Genomic DNA, 15370 nt, shown 5'->3' with positions numbered 1-15370 from the left:
ACGGGAGTTGCAACAATGAGACAAGACTGTAACTACCAATTGGATACCACGAAATTGGAGAGAAAAAGGGGCAACACATTTTAAGAAAGAAAGAAAAGAAACACTCATGTGTAGTCTATAAAAGGCCAGTGCCGGCTTGAATTAGTCCTAATTTGATTGTCTTTCATGGCTATGTTTTATTTTTTAACACTTCCATTTGACTTATTTTTGATAAAACTATTTGTGTGGAAATAAAATGACAGGAGACTGGAGAAAATGTGACCTCTGATCTATGCTGTTGAATCCTTACTCTCTCTTTGATGAAGATTACATCACTGGCTTTGATGTATTTTGATCAATATAAATTCAATTATAAACGGGTAAATCCACAGTAGCAGAATGATGCAGAATCTCATATTCTTTTTTACTTTAAAATGTATGTCAAACACAAACCAATGAGTTAAGTTTTAAAAAAACATACAGCAACAACAAGGATGACTTTTAACAATTTTCACAGATAATTTGACAAAAATACATTTACTTGAAGAACAGTGCAGATGCAAAGTTTGGCAGCAGAATTATAGTTTGTGCTCTTTGTGTCGTCATTCTGTTACCAAAATTAGCATCTGCACGGTTCCTTAAGTAAATGTGTTTTTGTAAATATTTCCGCGGAAATTGTTAAAAGTAGTCCTTGTGAATAGAGTTGTAATGGCTTGTTTAACTTAGCAATCATAGTTTTATTTATTTATTTTACTTATGTTTTAAAGGGAAAGATCTGAGTCTCAGCATCACTCTGTTACCTTGGAATTGCCCAAACATAATTACTTTTATAGATTTTGATAGAGGTCGATTTTGCTGTAATGAAAGCAAAAGATTGTCTGCGAAGCTTCTGGGAATTTCTTTGTCCAAAGTCATCAAATACATTTTTTTTTTATCTGCCAGAGGGAGTCACAGTAGTGGAGGAAGAGTGTGTATTTTAATGTGTTCTATAGGGAGACCAGTAGGCTCTCTTTGATGGCAGATGTGAAGTTACCATTGCAGTTGTCTAGGTTTTTCTTTGCTCCTTCATTGCTCAAAGTTCTGAGACATATAACATCTATTAATAAACTCAACATAGGACACTAAAGCCACGTTTTTTCCTACAGTTTCCCATTGAGAAAGAGGGAAAGAGAATGCATTCCTTCATGAATTCTGTGTACACTGTACAGTCTGTGCAGTAGTTGTCTTTTTTAAATTACTACAAAGTGTAGTCGTTTAAAAACCAACTAGATGGTTTCCATTGATATGAGTCTCTTGGGAATGTTTGTGGAATGTCTTTGCAATGTACTGAGTGGTAATACTGTGTGTCTGTCATGAACCACACACACTGGGATATCCATTGAGATGGACGTGATGAATGAATGAATGGAGAATCCATCTGCCTTTTCCCTCACTCGAGGTGGATGACTTGCCACTATCCATTGTTGTCTTGTAAAATTCCAGTAACTTTCCTTAAATTCCCGGTTGGAGGATTCTGGATTTCCTGTTTATTTCCTACAGATTCTGGGAATCTTCCAACTGGAATTTCTGCAAAAAGTAGGAATTTCAAAAAATGTACCAGGATTTTGCAGACCTATTCCATTGTTATATGAATGCACATTTATCCACTATAAACGGGACTATTTTAAAGGATATTTTACTATGTCACCTCTCTGGGCAGCAGACAGAGTCATTTCTTTCGGACACTAGAAAGACCTGCAGGCTCCTACACGCGTATGGTTGAGGTGACTCCAACGTCATTGTGAAGAAATGGGAAATGAGCAAAGTACTTTAGAGACAGGTTGAAGAACAGGAGCATCCAGTAGATGTCAATTACCACTACTATTTGTGGTGTAAAGTCACTTCCTGTTGTGTGTGTGTGTGTGTGTGTGTGTGTGTGCATGTGTGTGTGTGTGCGTGCGTGTGTGTTCTATTACTGACAAGATGGCATACAAACAGCAGATTTATTGGACCATATTCACTATTTTCACTATTTTCCATATTTAGTTAACCTAGAATGATGTGAGACGTGCTGTATAATCACCATAGCCATTTATCAATGAACCACTCTTTGGCAGTACCTCCTCTGTAATATACTGTGTATAAAATTGGGACAACAGTGCTTTTTGTCCCTGTTAACTCACTAGCATCATGGAAAATCCAGCGTGGCTCTGCTTCACGTTTTCCATGACGATGCCAGACGCTATTGTGAGAGGAACAAGGGATGCTGTGGAGGTAAGTAGGTGGATGGGGCGACGCTTGAGGATGTATATGGGATTTGATACGATTTTCTGTGTTGCGAATTAAAATAGCCGTAAAAAAAAGAATTTGGATGATCAGATTTGAATCCATTACCGTGCCAGTAAGGACATTAATTTGCTGTCAAACATGGTGATGGAAAGAAAGGCTCAGTGAGTGATGGTTTTAATAAGGAGAACTGGTTATTATGAAAGTTGATAGGAGAATCCTCTTTCTGCTCAATGAGGGCAGGGGTTTATCAGTCTCTTATGGTGATTGAAGATGCGTTATAATCTTTATGAATTACATCATGTAGAAATGACTGGCCCTGTTCTGTGGCTATTTGGCCTAATAATGTTTGACTGTGTCATGGTCACGGAAAGAAAGTAGGTGTACAATGTCAGTTGTACCCCTGGTTCCGCCTGGCGAAATTGTAGCCGAGGTTGGGGCAAGGAGAGGGACGGAAGCAGCACTGTTACACAATACCAGAATCAAAGTAGCCTGGCTAAACCTGAAACCACAGTAAAATATGCAATACATTCTTTGTAATATGGTAATATTATGCAAGTGTTTGCAGGCCAAAGTATTTATTGGAGTTGATAACTAAGGGTAATTACATAAACCTGTTAATGTGCGTGCTTGTTCTCTGCTGATTAGCTGTGTATAAACTAACACAGATGTGGTGCATGGACAATCTTTATTATGACCTAATTACTGGTGCACTTCTGCTGCTGTCATGACCAAGTGGGAAGGTGGAAGAGAGAAGGCCATGCAGTTGAACGAAGAGAACAGAGTTGAGTCTGGGGGTCGTGTTTCTGTGTGTGGCCACTCATCATCTCAACATGTTGGCACTCGGAGAAGACACGTTTTCGAGGTGAGCAGGACGATCATGAGATGGAGCTACGTCGGGATGCCACCAGGTTGCAGGCAAAGTCGGAGAAGAGGAATATTGGGACAGGGACACAGAAAGTTGGATTTCTGAAGAGGAACTGGAGGGGAAAAAATAGACAATGTGAAAAGTAGAGGTTGATTTTCAGGAAGATGGCGATAAAAATGAAGATGGGGTGTTGAAAAATATTGGTGTCAAGTACAAACAGAGTGAGCCATGTGCCAGACTGAGTTCTGGAGGGGAAATGGAAGTGAATGAGGGCTAGTTAAGTGAGATGGAAGGTGTGGTGAAGAGCTCGGACCCGAGCCTGGTATCGATGGACATGATAAAGAAGAACCTGGTCCAGTAGGAGTGATATTTTGGGAGAAAGTGGACTCTTGCCTTTTGGTGGATCCATTGTGTGTGTCAACTGTAGGGGTGCCCATGTTGCTGGGGGGGACCGGAAGTGTCCGGTACGAGGCAGATTGAGGTGGCTAGAGTCAGAGTAGTGCAAAAGGTTTTGTATGATGATGCAGAGAAGACAGTAGAGAAGGATGGGTTAAGGGTGAGGGATCCTGAGAGTAGAACATCTGTGCCAGCAGAGGGATAGGCCAACGATTGATATATGCTTCAGTAAGGTTGGCTTCTTAGCGTTCATAAGCAATGGTTATCGACTCTATCGCAGAAATAGAATGTAAGTCACAGAAAATTGATGTTGTGGTGGCAGCTGCAGGGAAGTATTTGGGCATACGATATTTGTTACAGGGTGTGTTTAGTGGTGGTATCCCAATCTCCCAGTCCGTTGGTGCAGAAGCAAGTAGGGTCAAAGTAGTGGAATGGGGTAGTAGGTTTCTAATGAGGTAGGGTATTTACAAATATTTACAAAAGTGTAATGGATTTATACTAATGTTCAGTTGGGGGCGGTAATGCAACATATTAGATGCCAACCTCCGTTAAACTCCACAGAAGAAGAAGATTCTTTAGAGATTTAGAATGGTGAAAAAAATGCAATATGATGGCAAATACAGAGCCACTCTACCAATGGTGTAAAGTACTTAAGTAAAAAATATTTGACAGTATTACTTCAGTAGTTTTTTGGGGGTATCTGTACTTTACTTTACTATTTATATTTTTGACTACTTTTACTTTACTACATTCCTAAAGAAAATAATGTACTTTTTACTCCATACATTTTTCCTGACACCCAAAAGTATTAGTTACATTTTGAAAAGCTTAGCAGGACAGGAAAATGGTCAAATTCACGCCCTTATTAAGAGAATATCTGTGGTCATCCCTACTGCCTCTGATCTGGCGGACTCACTAAACACACACGCTTCATTTGTAAATTATGTCTGAGTGTTGGAGTGTGTCCCTGGCTATCTGTAAAAAAAAAAAAAAAAACATGAAAAAGGTGCCTTCTGGCTTGCTTAAAATAAGGAATTAGAAATGATGTATACTTTGACTTTTAATGCTTAAGTATATTTGATCAGTTACATTTACTTTGATACTTAAGTATATTTTAAAGCAAATACCTTTAGACTTTTACTCAAGTAGTATTTTACGATGCAGACTTTCACTTTTACTTGAGTCATTTTCTATTACAGTATACAGTATTTACTTTTACTAAAGTATGACAATTGGGTACTTTTTCCACCACTGCACTCTACAAATTAGCACTAACCTAAACAGGTCTATATTAGACAGACAAAATATGTTACAAATTTCCTCGCTATATTAGATAAGACAAAATATTTTACAACTTTCCTCGGTCTCCCCTTACTAATAGTGAGCGTGCAACTTTCAAACAATTTCCCCCACTCTTCCCTACAGCGAATCAAGGATATTCAAACCAAGTTTGAAGATATTTTTCAACAAAAGCAAAGGACAGTAATGTTACGAGTAAAGTAGTAAGCCCAGGTTTCAATAGGTGATAAAATATTAAGGTGACATGAAAGGAGTGAGGATATTTGGACTGGCAAAGCGGTTTTATCTGCTGACTGAATGGGAGATGATAATTATGAGTTTTTTTATTCTCCTGGTCTCGGGGAAACATTTAAGAGTCCTCGTTGTCTGAGACGGTGTAAACATTTATCCAAGACCGAACACTCAATGTGGTCTTGAAACCAGACTTGAGTACTACAACACTGCCCAGCACTTTGAGATTTCAGCTGATGTAAGAAGGGCTATATAAATACATTTGATTTTGATTTTTTTTTGTCTCAAAAGCACCATTAGGCCTATATCCCAGAGTTCCCAAATGTTGACCTCTGATGTCACCTATTAAGGAAATTACCACAATAACAACAGCAAAACATTACTTACGACTTCAAAACTTGTATTACCACCATCTCTTCACTTGGCTTTGAATGCAGTATATGCACTAAACTTAGAAGCCCAGGCTTCTCATGTATTAGATTTGGAAGGTCACAGGTAGGCTTACCCCCCAAAATCTCCTTTAACTGCAACCACTATCAATCTATACTTTTAAAGATGTCAATTTGTATGCTTACCATGTACATATGTTTATCATTGAGTGTTGAAATTATAATCTACCAAATTGCGCCAAGGGAACAATGGAGAAAATAACGTTTTAAAATATATGTGGGCTACTGTAATGTTGTACAACATTTAATATGCTGTCTATGTTTTCATTTATACCAGTCCTATGTAAGAACTACAGAGGATGGGGGAAAAGACACTAAAAAGTTGGTTTTACAAAAATAATGGTGGGCCTAGTAGTTTCTTGCCTGAAAAACAGTGTTTTTGGATCTGAAGCGCGCACATTTCGTTTGAGCCAGGTTAGATTCCGTAGCTAAACATGGGTCACGTGCCTAGAACGAGGAAAAGGAAGTATTGAATGAGACTTCAAAAAACCACGGCTGTTGCTAGCCACATTTTTCTGATTAATCTTGATGTTCAACAGGCTTCTGTATATAAAAATATATGCTGTATCACGATGAGTTGTTGTGCACTGGGTGTCATGTCACCCTTTAATTTTAAGCGCTAGCTAATGTCCGCGGCGACGGGTCGAAGATTTTAGGAATGAAACGCCTGTGCTAGCTATCCACCTATTTTCTCAGAATATCCAGGAAGTTAGCGCCCAACACAACGAAGTTGTATTTTTGACAGAATGCGATGGGGAACTGTTGGGCTTATTGTTCTGGGATCTTCAGAAGAGAAGCGAACAGGATAAAACGAGGAGGCGGGTAAGTGATACGCCCTTTAAACTAGCGTCGACCAGCTTAGGTTAGCTAGCTAGATACACGTATTCAGTGGGTTGGCTGTCATACAATAACGTTACAATGCAGCGTCAAAACCTCCACGGTGCCCAAGAGTTTATACGTGCCACAGTTGCTTGTCAAATACCTTTCTCTACTAGGTAGTTAGGTTTTTCAGTAATCATAGTTTCTAAACCTATCCCCTATACTGTACCGAAGATGTTTATAACTAACCCAAGATAGACCACAGCCTATCGTTTCCAATGTGAACAAATTAGTCATAGTGGGCAGAACAAGCATATGAAGTGGGGCAGAGTCAAGCACGAACTCGCGAGATCCTATTGGCGCATTATACCATGTATTTGCATATTTTCGTTAGGGAACGCCTGTGAAGTGCACATGTGCAATAACTAAATTCGCCCTTGCACTCCTTAAAAAACGCGATTTTAGGAAACTTTGGCAAGAGTACATTGTTCACTAGACCCGGTGAAATATCTGTCTCATTGTTCAATCTGTGACCCTATTGTCAATACTGAAGCGTTCCTCACCCTGCCTAGTGGTTAGAGCGTTGGGTCAGTAACAGAAAGGTTGCAAGATCGAATCCCCGAGCTGACAAGGTAGAAATCTGTAGTTCTTCCGCTGAACAAGGCAGTTAGTTACCCACTGTTCCTAGTCCGTCATTGTAAATAAGAATTTGTTAAAATAAAAAATAATATGGGTCTTGCCAATCATCATTTTTGGGAGTGCATAATGCGTTTCCTTTTAATATTTGATTATGCTTTATTGAATTCTAATTTAAACAAATCTAAAACATTTTGTAGGCAGAAGACTCATTCCATGCTTCCTTAGAGGGAAAATCACATTCTGAGTTGACAAATCAAAGTGTATTAGTCACGTACACAGATTTAAACTGTAGGCTTGATGTTGATATCAGTTAGGCTTTAATGTTAGTTTTGATGTCAGGCCGTATATATTCTGTTGAAATAACTAGCTATGACAATCATGTAAATCCAAAGTGACCAAAATCAGCCTAAATTGATGACAGTATTTTCATATTTCTGTCCATGCAGGTCAAAATACTTTAGAAGCAGTACTGCTGGGGAACATTACACAATAGAGGTATGTTACATAGATTTTTCTGGAAGATGACATGTTTTACCATTCATCACTTGGTTCGAAGAAAGAAGGTGATGTAACAAGCTAATACTTACAGTGCAGTTCTGTCTCCACAGTTTGAAAACCTCGTTGAGAGTGACGAGGTAAGTGTGAACATGTAGACCATATTTGTTCGATTGAAACAATCCCAAAGTGTGATATTGTCTGAAGGTGCACAGAAGACACAATGAGTGTTGTCATATTGCACATTATTCTTTGCCCACTTTTGGTTTGAAGTTGTCTTATTCTAATTTCAGGCAGAGAGTCCACAAAGCTGTCCCAGGTATGTTTTATAAAATTTGTTTCAGGGGACTGGGCAAATGCATTTCAGAAGAATAATGTCAAGGTGAGCTTGAGGTAATCTTTGTTTCATTTTGATACCAGGCCTATCAGAGAAGATGAGATCCTCCACCTCAAAGAGCACCGCTATGCTGCAATTTCCAATCAGCAGACCTTGATAGACGAGAAGCTGCAAGCAGAGGTAGGCTTACACAAGCAATTAGTTTATTCTCCGTCTATGTAAGGGATATAGCCCAGAGCCTCTGAAAGGGATAGATACATGCAGATGTAGTTTTACATAGAACCTTGTTTTTTTAGTTGCTTATTGATAATTTAAGGTTCAATTCAACGGAATCAATACACTTCCCAAATTATCGTTTATAAGCGTTGCAGTGCCTTTCATGTTGCTAGGTAGGCTAAGCGTCAACTTATCTTAACTAAGTGCTGATAACAGGCTTATGTTTTAATTTGGTCCGATCTTAATTTTCCATTATTTGCTTTGCAGAATTGTTTTTCAATTTTAGTTTTCTGTTCTCAACTTTGTGTCCTTTATGTTTCATCATTTCTGCTCAGTTATTGGCACAAGAGGAGAAGTTAAGGCTAGAAGAGGAGGCTAGAAATGCTGCCCAGCGTGAGGCTGCCAAGCTGGCACGTGTTCGAAAGATAAAGGAGGTGAGGCGGCCATTATTGAAGTGAGCCTGTCGTCCCTTCACTACCTTTTTACGCCTCACTCAGCTTTTCCTTGGCTCTACCCCTACTTCTCTTGATAACCCCTTCAAGTACATAATACCACATAAACTGGTGGTCAATCTAAAGTAATGTAGCCTATGGTATGTATCTCTATATGAATTTGTAAATCATACCCCCAGGCAAGTGTCCCTTTTAAAGTCAAACTATCTGAACTGTAAAAAACAGTTTTGGTATTTGGTTTGCCTTTCCCTTTTTTACCTGAATTAACTGAGGCATTTGTCCACACTCCATTTTTTTTTATCCTGAAATTATATAACCATTTACTTCCATTCCTTTGTTTGTCCATGCTGTGATTTTTTAATGTGTCATTCCGCAGCTTTCCCCTTGGTTAAAGGACAAGACATAAAACAAAAATCAACATTTTTGATAACATGAACAAAGGCTCCAAAAGCACCCAAATACGTCCTTTTGGAAACGGCAAAGCTCTCAGTATACTGTAGTAATGCAGGTCTTTAGATGTTGTACACATGAAATTATTTAATTCCTAACTTAATTGTGTCATATCCGCAACGTTATATTCCATTTTGTTGGACTCGAGTTACACATCTCCTTGTGTGAGGATGCTCTTGCTTTTTCGTTCCCATTGTGGTGATTTAAAAGCCTACGCATATTCACACACGGAAAAGTATTGCTTGAGTCCAACAAAATGGAATATAACGTTGTGAATAAAGTTCATAGTGATACACTTTCATGTGTACAACACCTAAAGACCTGCAACACTATACTGAGAGTGTATTCCCTTCTAAAAGGATGTATTTTTGTGTTTTATTTTATTGGTTTATCTGTGCCCCTGCAACACGAGCATGAGGAAGTATTTTGCTGGCGGGGCAAACTTCTCGAAAACCAAGGGAAATTGCTTGTGTCTGGACACTTCCATAACATGACATTTACATGCATTTTTTAAAATTTTGTTCACAACACGTTAACTTGTCCTTTTAATTAATTTCTGTTTCATATGTGTTTGCCCAGCTCCCAGCTTAATCCGTTTTAACAGTTGATTGGCAGCATTTCACTAACACATTTTCAAGAGATGATTGTTTACCATTTCGACCAAGTGTTTTTCTGAGGTATTCCTGTTTTTCAAAGCACCAGCTTGCACAACGGACAAAAGGCAAGGCGGAAGTCAAAGGTGGCTCAGCCCATTTGAAAAAGTGAGTATATCACCCAAGCAGAAATGTCTACCACCTCATGGTCTGTGTGTCAAGTTTACAGTTTCTCCTTCACTGGTTGGATTCTGTTCTAGGCATGGCTCTGGTGAAGACTTTGATGTCTACCTACAGAATGTGAAAGCCACGTCGGAAGCCTTCAGGAGCAGCAGTGAGTCTGCTATTTTAGCACTACTTTTTTCTGTAGCCTATATATTATAGTCCGTGCTTGATAAAACTCTTTTTTTTTTTAAATGGTGCATACAAAAATTATATTTTAAGATAAATTACTTTCTGTATCCTTGAAAGGTCATCCTCATGCATCATTATGAGACGTCTTGCTCTTTAACACCACCTGTAATTTGTTTGTGTCCTCAGGGCTGTCTTCTGAGACTAACGTGATCACTCCCAACACGGAGAGCAGCTGGGACTTCAACACCAAGACCCGCTCCACCAATGACGACGGAACCTCACTGGACCTGGAGTGGGAGGACGAGGAAGGTGGGGGCTTGTCTAATTATTTTACTTATTGTCCCCTTTGGGATGTTTTGTTGGTGGCATTACATGAATTTGAACTACATTCCCTGAACTTGTACTGTGCAGTTTCATTGAACAACGATAGTAATTTGTCGAATTCAACCCTCAAAAACCACCAGTTGAACGACCATTTGGGGTTTAACTCCATGTGTCGGTGTATCACGTTGTCCTTGTCTTCAGGGATGAACCGGACGGTCACAGCGTGGGAGAGGTCTAAAACGGAGGAGGACATACTCCGAGCGGCACTCCAGCCGGGCGATAAGCAGGCGACCAGTGGTCCGGCCTCCGCTTCGGAGGACTCCAACGCCCTGGAGTGGGAGAACGACTTTGTGAGCGCGCATGCTGAGGAAAATGCTGAGGAGAACACAGAGGATTCTGAATACGAGTGCTTTGTCAACCCCATCATGGATATGGACACCCCATCTGAGGAAACACCACCGCTAGATATTACCGCACCGGAGTCTGAGGAGAGATAGTCCCCATCGCCAGGGGTACCAGAGTCAAATCCTAGCGTTAGTCCACCAGCCCATTGCCTCACCCAAAAGGGAAATAGATTTACCACTACTCAAGACTTCTCTGTCTGCTTGCTCTGAATGTTTGTGTCATTTACCTGGGCATGTCTGTCAAAGAGGCTATGTACATACAGGTCAGATAAAGCTGTGGACATGCCAGATTTTCTCTGACCCATCCTCTGTGTGAAATATTTTTTCATTGGGAATGTTTGATGCTACACCTAACCTCATCAGCGGTATGTGTTCGATTGTTGCCATTGACTGGTGGGCCAATTTTTTGATTTGACAATCTTCTTGTATGTTAATGATTGAGCCTTAGTTGGACTGACATTTTCTTGGAATCACGTCACAAGTGCAATTTGCATATCAAGTTGGTGTGAGTGCTTGTACTTGTGAGTGGGCTACAGTGTCTTCACAGTTAAAATTCACTGATAGCATATAGGAACAAATATGATCAAGGCAACAACTATCACTACTTCTATCAGTGCCTCAATCACTAGAAAATAAAACGGGCAAATAAATTGTTGACCAGTTCATCTAGTAGTTAGCTGACAAAGATTGTCTGTTAGCAAGTGCGTATTTTAATCAAAGTGGATCTCCAAGGATCATAGCTTGCCAGTTCCCTGGTATGAAACATGTATAGAAACTCTTGAGTGGAGTATATCATATCATGTAGCAACTTGTCTGTACAAAGTGGACATGCATTGTACTTGTATTGGAGAAATGCAAGTGCTATCATTGCTATGTTGTCTTTCCTCATTTCCAATTAACAAGTGAGTCATCATGGACACATACGGCTACACTTGTTTTATTGATTTTAAACAAAACGTTGTTTGTCAGTCAAATGCAGCTCAAGGTGCGAACAGGCCCGTGCGACAAAACATTCTTATTTGTGTTGTTTTATATGTCTTGAAGGTTAGCTACCTCCAATTTTTATAATTCCTTACTCCCCTGTGTACAAATCTAAAGCCCACAGCATTATGACTTTTCTTATCTTTTTTTTTTTTTTCAATGTTTAGGAGCAATATGTCATAGTGAGGGACTCTATGCAGAAGTTGTGAATTGTTCATTTTACGCTGAAGACCAACTGATTACAAGAGCACATGGCTAGACCTGCATCTATTGACTAAATGGCACTGCCAATAAGTATGGCGGTACACCTTGGACTCCCAACGCTTCAATCTCGCCTTCTGTTTTAGGACAATCGTTAAGACTTTTTTTCAAGAGAAGAATGTAACCCTGCTCTCTGGACTTGGACATGTATATGTTTTAACGCTAGTGAAATGGTTGCCGTGAAGACACTGGGCTAGGAATAATGAGGATATGAATGGTTTGGAGACTACAGTATACTCCAGGTTTAGAAGGTTTCTAGAGATGGACCAATGTGCGTAGCTGTCATTTCTTTGTGTGCCCTAGCAAATGGGGTTTTGTTTTCCCGCACAGCAAAAGGAGTCCCTCTCACCGCACCCTTTCAATGTGGATGTGATGCTGATGTGCCTACTTAGGAGACTAGCTTTATTGTGCGGAGCACTGCATCTCACCTTGATTTTGCAATTGTGATATTTGAGTGACAACAGCGATTTCCCCCATAGTGCACCACTACCTGGGGAATCCAATGTTGGCACCATTTATGTTGTTTCACCACATTGAAAGTGAATTTTACTTTTCTTTAATTATTTGCACTGTCTATAGCTTTACCAACCTAGAAACACAAGCCATTTGTCTTTAGCAATTAAAGTGTAATCATGATTGTGGTGAAGAATTACCACAGCTGCACAATTGGCCCAACTTTTTCAGACCTCCCTCTATTTGGCTGGCATCATAACTCAATTTTGAATATATTGTCCACATAAAGTGTACAGACTGTAATGATGGGAGAGATTGTATTGCAGTTTTACCTATGCACTGTTTGACTTACTTGAAACTAGTGTGTCCAAACAATGACTGGTTTGTTTTCGAACCGGCACCGTCCAACACTTAACTTCTAAAATGTTGGACAAACAAAATGGTTTGGCAAGAATTGGCATGGTGTTAACGGGTTGGACACAGTACATTACGGGTGCAATCACAAGGATGGATTGAACCTCTGTGTGCATTCATTTGTATCATTCCACTGATTTAGAAATGTTTTTATTTGTTACTGAGAATAATGTAAAGGAATTTCAGAAATGGGCCAGTTTTATTTGGTTACGTTTACTGGGAAATAGTACAGAATGTGGTGTGACAACTTAACTTTTTCTATGAATCTACTGATTTATTTGAGATCCAAGCATGTCTAAACTCTGAATTGGATGCAATATAGGATTTGATGAGGTCTGAGTTTCACACATGATTCCCAGGTTTGGATTACACCCAGAGTCATGATCCCTAATGATTTGAATTCTATTGCAAACAGAATGTATCAACACCAGTGCCGTTCTGTTAATACTGTACAACAGTATTTTGAGTTTAAGTGCAACTAAAATAAACCCTACAAACTTCTTAATCTGTGATCATTCGAGTTGTCAAATGGCTTAATGCAGAATGATATATACACAGTGCAGTTTGTGTATAATTAAATAAACTGAACAAAAATGTAAAGTGTTATTTCATCAGCTAAAAAAAAAGTCCCCAAATTCTTTCATATGGTCAAAAAGCTTATTTCTCCCAAAGTGTGCGGAAATGTGTTTACATCCCTGTTAGTGAGCATTTCTCCTTTGCCAAAACAATCCATCCACTTGACAGATGTGGCATATCAAGAAGTTGATTAAACAGCATGATCATTACACAGGTGCAACTTGTGTTGTGGACAATAAAAGGCCACTCTAAAATGTGCAGTCTTGTCACACCACTCAATGCCACAGATGTCTCAAGTTTTGAGGGAGCGCATAATTGTCATGCTGAATGCAGGAATGTCCACCAGAGCTGTTGCCAGATAATTTAAGCATCATTTTTCTACCATAAGCTGCCATCGTCATTTTAGAGAATTTGGCAGTACGTCCGACTGGCCTCAAACCGCAGACCACGTGTAACCACGCCAACCCAGGACCTCCACATCCGGCTTCTTCACCTGTGGGATTGTCTGAGACCAACCACCCGGACAGCTGATGAAACTGTGGGTTTGCACAACCGAAGAATTTCTGTCCAAACGGTGAGAGACCGTCTCAGGGAAGCTCATCTGCGTGCTCGTCGTCCTCACCAGGGTCTGACTGCAGTTTGGCGTCGTATCCGACTTCAGACTTGAATGCCCAGAGATACTGAGAATTTGTCCTGAGGCCCATTGTGTCATTCATCCGCCGGCATCACCATGTTTTAGCGGCCCCATGTCGCAAGGATCTGTACACCAATTCCTGGAAGCTGAAAATGTCCCAGTTCTTCCATGGCCTGCATACTCACCCGACATGTCACCCGTTGAGCATGTGTGGGATGCTCTGGATCAACGTGTACGACAGCGTGTTCCTTTTCACGACAATATCCAGCAACTTCGCACAGCCATTGAAGAGGGATGGGACAACATTCCACAGGCGACTACCAACAGCCTGAGCAACTCTATATGAAGGAGAATAGTGGTGCATAAGGGCAAATGGTGGTCACACAAGATACTGACTTTTGCATATCTGTATTCCCAGTCATGTGAAATCCATAGATTAGGGCCTAAGGAATGTATATGAACTGTAACTCAGTAAAATCTTAGAAATTGTTGCATGTTGCATTTATGTTTTTGTTCAGTGTATGTTTGTATTTCATCTAATTATCTAAATGTCCCTTGCTGATGCAATGTAATACAGATCAAATGCATGGGTGATGAAATCTCCAGCAGGTGGCAGTATCACTCCATTGCATTCTATGGGAATTCCAGCATATGTACAGTGTGTTCAGAAAGTATTCACACCCTTGACTTTTTCCACATTTTGTTTTTACAGCCTGAATTTGTAACGGATTAAATTGAGATGTTTTGTCGCAGGCCTACACACAATACCTCATCATGTCAAAGTTTTTTACAAATGAATGAGAAGCTGAAAAGTCTTGAGTCAGTAAGTATTACGCCTTTTTGTTAGGACAAGCCTAAATAAGTTAAGGAGTGAAAATGTGGTTAACAAATCACATAATAAGCTGCCTGGACTTTGCGCGCAATAAAAGTGTTTAACATGATTTTTAAATGACTACCTCATCTTTGTACACCACACATACAGTGATCTGTAAAGTCCCTCAGCCGAGCAGTGAATTGCAAACAGATTCAACCACAAAGACCAGGAAGGTTTTCCAATGCCTCGCAAAGAAGGGCACCTATTTGTAAATGCAAAAAGCAGTCATTGGATATCCCTCCGAGCATGGTGAAGTTATTAATTACACTTTAGATGGTGTATCAATACACCCAGTCACTACAAAGATACAGGCGTACTTCCTAAAGGAAAGAAACAGAGAATGGTGACTTTAAAACAGTTACAGGGTTTAATGGCCGTGATAGGAGAGAACTGAGGATGGATCAACAACATTGTAGTTACTCCAAGATAATAACCTAAATGACAGAGTGAAAAAAAGGGAGCCCTGTAGATAATAAACATATTCCAAAATATGCATCCTGTTTGCATCAAGGCACTGAAGTAATACTGCAAAAAAATGTGGCAAAGCAATACAGTTTTGGTCCTGAATATAAATTGTTATGTTTGGGGCAAATCCAATACAACACAT

At 39.8% G+C, this 15370-nt stretch overlaps 1 protein-coding gene across 2 annotated transcripts; it reads left to right on the top strand.

Annotated features, from left to right (window-relative positions):
* Window positions 1–5921: 5921 nt before the first annotated feature.
* On the top strand, window positions 5922–13180 carry LOC139390694 (AP-1 complex-associated regulatory protein-like). 2 transcript variants are annotated; one of them, XM_071137999.1, is made up of 10 exons: window positions 5922–6309; window positions 7392–7440; window positions 7554–7580; window positions 7734–7759; window positions 7861–7957; window positions 8329–8427; window positions 9592–9656; window positions 9749–9822; window positions 10029–10151; window positions 10368–13180. In XM_071137999.1, exons 1-10 carry the CDS (start codon window positions 6239–6241, stop codon window positions 10661–10663), a joined length of 927 nt encoding a protein of 308 aa, XP_070994100.1. In that variant the 5' UTR covers window positions 5922–6238; the 3' UTR covers window positions 10664–13180. The 2 variants fall into 2 exon arrangements, with proteins under 2 accessions (XP_070994100.1, XP_070994101.1); XM_071138000.1 differs by having other exon boundaries at window positions 5933–6309; window positions 9598–9656.
* The last annotated feature ends 2190 nt before the right edge of the window (window positions 13181–15370 follow it).

Source organism: Oncorhynchus clarkii, chromosome 31 (assembly GCF_045791955.1).
Source record: "Oncorhynchus clarkii lewisi isolate Uvic-CL-2024 chromosome 31, UVic_Ocla_1.0, whole genome shotgun sequence".
Taxonomy (NCBI): Eukaryota; Metazoa; Chordata; class Actinopteri; order Salmoniformes; family Salmonidae; genus Oncorhynchus; species Oncorhynchus clarkii.
The sequence above is the reverse complement of the archived record's forward strand: the minus strand, read 5'-3'. Positions and strand labels throughout refer to the sequence as shown.